This window comes from Galeopterus variegatus, unplaced genomic scaffold (assembly GCF_000696425.1).
Source record: "Galeopterus variegatus unplaced genomic scaffold, G_variegatus-3.0.2 Scaffold1292, whole genome shotgun sequence".
Taxonomy (NCBI): Eukaryota; Metazoa; Chordata; class Mammalia; order Dermoptera; family Cynocephalidae; genus Galeopterus; species Galeopterus variegatus.
Genome location: NW_007727403.1, coordinates 315,675 through 321,674, shown reverse-complemented (window position 1 = coordinate 321,674; position 6,000 = coordinate 315,675). Strand labels below are relative to the sequence as shown.

The following is a 6,000-nucleotide window of genomic DNA, read 5'->3' as shown; positions in this document are numbered from 1 at the left end:
GGGGGGGGGGGGTGGGGGGGGGGGGGCACTAGAATAGTAGAAGATGAAGTTGGAGAGAAAAGAGGAGACAGGTCGTGGAAGGTTTTGGTAGGACTTTGGTTTTTATGAAGAGTGAAATAATCATTGCAGGATTTTGATCATGATCTGACTAGAAGCCTGGCTGCTATTGTTCTGACAGCTTGGGAACTTCAGCTTTGGAAACCTGAGAGAACAAGAATAAAGTGTTTTATACAAACCAGAAACTAATCATTATGTCTTCACACTCACTGAACACCCTGGTCTTAAGAGAGATGAAAGTCCTAATGCTTTCCAGGGTTCTATGGTACAGATCAGCTTCTTCTTGTGGCTTCTCTTATTTTTTTTTTTTTTTTAAAATATTTTTCTTGGTGGCTGGCCGATACAGGGATCCAAACCCTTGACCTTGGTGCTCTAACCAACTGAGCTTTGGTTTTCCTCTTTTAGCCTTAGATTTTAGCTTTCTCTGGCCTGTCAGTTTCCACTAGTTCATTTTTCCAACTTCACTGTTGTCATCTCTCTTCTGTCCTCCCTTGTCATTTTGTTGGTTATCTTAGGAGAGTGTAGAGAAACATGCATTTTCAGTCACCGTGTTGAACCAGAAGACTAATAATGTATACTAGCCATCCCCCTGCCCCAAAAGACTAATAGTGTAAAAACTGATTTTCCAATATGATTAGAAAAGAACTCTGAGGTACTTGAACTGAAACTTCACTTTTCACTTTGCCTTTTAAAATGTCTTGCCAGAATTAATAGTAATAATGTTATTTTTGTGAAACACAAATCAGGCCTTCAAAAATTTTAAACTTAAAATATATCCACTCATGGCAGTAAGAAAAGGATACTCACTTTCATAGTATAAATGTATAAATTGTGTAAAAGTATCTTGTCTCACTGTAAAGACCACACTTTGAGAGTCACTGTCCTAGAACAGCCCCTTTCAGTGAATGGATTTGAACAAGTTAGTGTGCTTGAGGACTTGGGAATAGAGTGAATTACTGAAAGAACATATTTTGGTGGAAAGAACATATAGGAGACCTGGATTTTAGCTCCATTTCTCTCTTGCTAAATTTGAGACTTCAATAAATCAGTCTTTCCATGCCTCAGTTTCTTCATTTGTAAAATGAGGTATTGCTGGTTAGATAATCTCTAAGTAATTCTAGACACCTTATGATATTTAAGTAGTTTTGGAAATTTTTTATACTTTTGTGGATAATATAATTAATTTTCTAATTTTATTTTTTTTATGCAGGTTAATGGTGCAATGTAAGAAACCTTTAAAAGTTTCTGATGAATTAGTGCAGCAATATCAAATTAAAAATCAGTATCTTTCAGCAATAGCATCTGATGCAGAACAAGAACCTAAAATTGATCCATATGCATTTGTTGAAGGAGATGAGGAATTCCTTTTTCCTGATAAAAAAGATAGACAAAATAGTGAGAGAGAAGCTGGAAAAAAACACAAGGTAAGAGAAATCACAGTACATCAAAGGGTCATAGTACACCAATGGGTCACACTGTATAGTATATACAATATAGTAGTATAGTAACATGCTTAGTACCACACTTCTCTCATTTTTTTGTCTTAGAATAGAAAAATTAATTATTTTAACTTAGAAAAGCATTTTGGGGGGGGCTGGCTGGATAGCTCACTTGGTTAGAGCATGGTGTTGGTAACACCAAGGTCAAGGGTTCAGATCCTCCTCCTGGCCGGCTGCAAAAAAGAGAAAAAACAAATTTTTTGAATAGCTAAATCAGGCACATAGTGCACATTATAGCTGGTCTCTGATAATGAAAAGGTTTTTTTGTTTACTTTGGATAGAGAGTACATTAACTTCTGTCATAACTGAAATCAGAACATTTAGGTAGACCATTTTTACAGTGAGTTAAAAATATAGTATAAATGAATTACTTGTTTTCAAAGATATAATAAAATATACATCCCTGAGTTTAAAAAATACATTTTATTTTGAATATGTGATTCAGGAACTTATAGTGCCCTCAAAGTAGAAACTTAAATTAATGAACTATGAGACATAGAAATATTTGATGAAAATTTAAAAAAATACTTGAGGATCTATTAAGCACAAGGTAACTCTGCTAGATAAAAATTTTGCCTTAAATAAAAAATATGAAAATGGAAAGCTGTAAAATTGTGAAAAGGACCCAATTAATTTAATATAGAAAATTAATTTCATAAAGTTTTACTTAGCCCTACTATGTCCTAGGTACCTGAAATTTGGTCCTTTTGTAAATATAAAAACAGAAGTAGCTGGGAAGGCCACAGGTATAATAGAAAGAACAGGGAGTTTGGAATTTGATAGATTTTTGCCGTATTTCCTGGGGCAGATTATCTTTAGAACCTCTATTTTTTTTTGTTTAGGAGATGAGTGTACTATCTACTCACTAACTATGAGAATTAGCGATGGCGTATGTAGAACACTTAGCAGAATGCTCGACACACAGCTACTCAATAATTGGTAGATTTTATTACTGGTAACCCACATGTTTCAGCCTAATGTGTAATATTGTTTGCAGGCAGAAGATGGGACATCTAGTGTAACAGTGTTATCACATGAAGAAGATGCTATGTCATTATTTAGTCCCTCTATCAAGCAAGGTAAAAATTTTTATATCCCAATCAAAATATTGCATTTTAGATTGTTACTACAAACTGATCTGATATTGTTGGACTTTTAATACTCCTTTTTGCATAATTCATATGTTTCATAGAAAGGGACCTTAAAATGATGGATTTATTATTTTTTATTGGGAGAAGCAGTTTCAGGTGACAGAAATTCTGTTTTGAATTTTGGAACTTCTCTCCTTTTTTACCAATAATATGTAAAATGAGGACTTAAAGTCCCTCAGATCTAAAAACTCAATTTTTAAATTAAACCTTACTGGAATTTTGTTCTCTTTCTTCCCGTAAACACAAGTTAAGAGAACTGTTTCTGAGGCCATTAGTTCAATAAATATTTACTGAGCACCTGTTGTGTGTAGGCACTGTTATAGGTATTGGGGATACAGTGGTCAAGACTCCACTTTGAAAGTGTCTGACTTGTGAATGTAAGAGTGAGACACAGTATAGTAGTTCATTTACAAAATCCGTTTAACTTTTTAAACAATTTATATTTTTTTAATTGACAAGTAAAAATTATATATTTACGGTGTACAACATGATGTTTCAATATATGTGTATGTTTTGATATATCGTGGAATGGCTGAATCAAACTGTTTAATATATGCATTACCTCACATACGTACCATTTTTTTTGTGGTGATAACACTTAAAATCTCTTAGCAATTTTCAAGTGTACAATACGTTGTTATTAAGTATAGTCACCATGATGTACAGCATAATTCATTTAACTTTTGATGGGGGCAAAGAAAAGTTGTCTTTTGGTATGTGTTTTTGTGGAAATTTTTTTCTTTTTTCTTTTTGCTGCTGGCTGCTTGGAATTTATTCCACTTGATGCAAGGTGAATAGTTACAGGGTGTCAGGAAAGCTTGTGTGTGGCTTGGACCATAACACTTCCTTTTTTGGTGTTTGCTGTTTTGGTTTTAAAAAAAACCCTACTGTTTCTCTGCTTGTTGCAACCTGCCTCCTAGTCTTTGGGGGGGGGGGGGTGAGCAGGGAGGGGAGCCAAGGAATGGCTCTGACCACCTAGTGCCTCAGAAGCCTGGAGCTGTTGAAGACTGCTCACGTTGGGATGGGGGCCCAGTGCTGGCTTTGCTGGGCTGGCTGCTGGGCTGTGTCCTCATGGCTTTACGAACCAGGCCACAGGTGATCGTGCTGTTGGAGGCTTGGGAGGGATTCTGAGTACTCTGAAGACTTCAACACCATGGCCATGAATGGGAGAGTGGACTTCTTGAAAAAGAAGCTTGCCCACTAGTGACTGGGTTCAGCCTTGGAAGACCTTGGTGGTAAGGGAGGGCTTCCCCAGGGTGCTCGGCACTTGGACAAGAGCTGTTGCTGGAAGTGGAACCCAGGTGGTGCCAGTAGTGGTTGTGGGTGGCAACGAGTGAGCTGCTGGAGGGGATGGCTGCTGTGCTCTTACTAGCAGGCTTGTGGAAACCTTGACGGTGACTCCTCCAGGGCAGGTGACCCCTCCAGGTCATCTGCATGTGATCAAGGGTAGCAGGGAAGGAGACAGACGCTAGGCTACAGAACTCATTTGCAGAGGAGACCATGAGAGGCTGCTCCATGAGGGACATGCCTCCAGAAGGGGTCTTGAGAACAGTTTGCTTTAGTATTTGCAAATAAAGAGAGGATCAGTTTCTGGGTGACCAGAAATAAGAAAAAAGTCTATTTGAATGATGAGCAGATGTTCTTTTGTGAAATAAACTAGTGGTTGATGGTTCTAAGTGGTTTGGTGAATTAAAAACTTGAGTTCTTGGGCCGGCCCCGGTGGCGCACTGCTACAGTGCGCTGCTTGGGAGTGCGGTGGCGCTCCCGCTGAGGGTTCGGATCCCACATACAGACCGGTTCCCGCTCACTGGCTGAGCAAGGTGTGGGGGCAACACCGAGGGTTGCGATCCCGGTCCGGTCCGGGCGCAACACTGAGGGTTGCGATCCGTTGCTGGACACGAAAAAAGACAAAAAGGAAAAAAAAAAAAAAACTTGAGTTCTTTGCCAAAGTGACCTACAAATTCAGGCAATTCCTATCAGAACTCTAATCATATTTGCTACAGAAACAGAAAAAAACAATCCTAACATTTGTATGGAATCACAAAAGACCTTAAATAGTCAAAGCAATCTTGAACAAAATGAATAAAGTTGGTGGCATCACACTACCTGATTTTACAAAGATGCCAATAACACACAATGGGAAAAGGACAGCCTCTTTAATAAGTGGTGCTTGGAAAACTGGATATGTACATGCAGAAGAATGAAATTAGACCCTCATCTCACACCATATACCAAAAATCAACTTAAAATGCCTTTAAGACTTAAACCTAAGTCCTGCAACTGTAAAACTACTAGAAGAAAATGTAGGGGGAAAGCACCATGTCATTAGTCTGAGTGAAAATTTTTTGGATATGACCCCAAAAACAACAAAAGCAAAAATAGACAAATGGGATTACATCAAGCTAAAAAATTTTTGCACAGCAAAGGAAACAGTAGAGCAAAGAGACACCCTACAGAACAGGAGGATATATTTACAAACCATATATCTGATAAGGGGCTAATATTCAAAATATATAAGGAATTCAAACACCTCAGTAGCAAGAAAACAAATAACCTGGTTAAAAAATGGGCAAAGGACCTGATCAGACATTTCTCAAAAGAAGACATACAGATGGTCAGCAAATGTATGGGAAAAAAAAATGCCCAACATCACTAATTATCAGGGAAATGCAAATTAAAACCACAATGAGATATCACCTCACACCTGTTAGAATGGCTGATATCAAAAAGACAAAAGACAAGTGTTGGTGAGGTTGTGGAGATAAGGAACACTTGTATACTATTGGTGGGAATATAAATTAGTATAGCTGTCATGAAAAACAGTATGGAGATTCCTCAAAAAATTAGAAATAGAACTACCATATGATTCAGCAATCCCACTACTGAGCATATATTCAAAGGATATGAAATCAGTATGTCAGTACTTAGATCTGCACTCCCATGTTCATTGCAGCATTATTCACGGTAGCCAAGATATGGAATCAACCTAAGTGTCCATCAACGAATGAATGGTAAAGAAAATGGGCTTATAGTTTTCCATTGTGTATATACATAAAATGTACATTCTTTCTATTCAGCGTTAAGGAAGGAAATCTTGTTATTTGTGATAACATAGATGAACCTATGGAACATTATTTTAAGTGAAATAAGCCAGGCACAGAAAAACAAATACTGCTTGATCCACTTTCATGTGGAATCTAAAAAATTAGGGCTTGTAGAAGTAGAGGGTAAAATGGTGGTTACCAGAAGATAGGAGATTGGGGGGAAGTAGTGCATATGTTAAATAGATTGAT

The 6,000-nt window shown here is 37.5% G+C and overlaps 1 protein-coding gene across 2 annotated transcripts in view; it reads left to right on the top strand.

Annotated features, from left to right (window-relative positions):
- Positions 1–6,000, top strand: part of MED13 (mediator complex subunit 13) — a 98,801-nt gene that overhangs the window by 51,302 nt on the left and 41,499 nt on the right. For both annotated transcript variants that reach the window (XM_008576121.1, XM_008576119.1), the window contains exons 10-11: positions 1,268–1,481; positions 2,554–2,635. In XM_008576121.1, the coding sequence (XP_008574343.1) occupies positions 1,268–1,481; positions 2,554–2,635 (296 nt within the window). The remainder of the gene's footprint in view (positions 1–1,267; positions 1,482–2,553; positions 2,636–6,000) is intronic.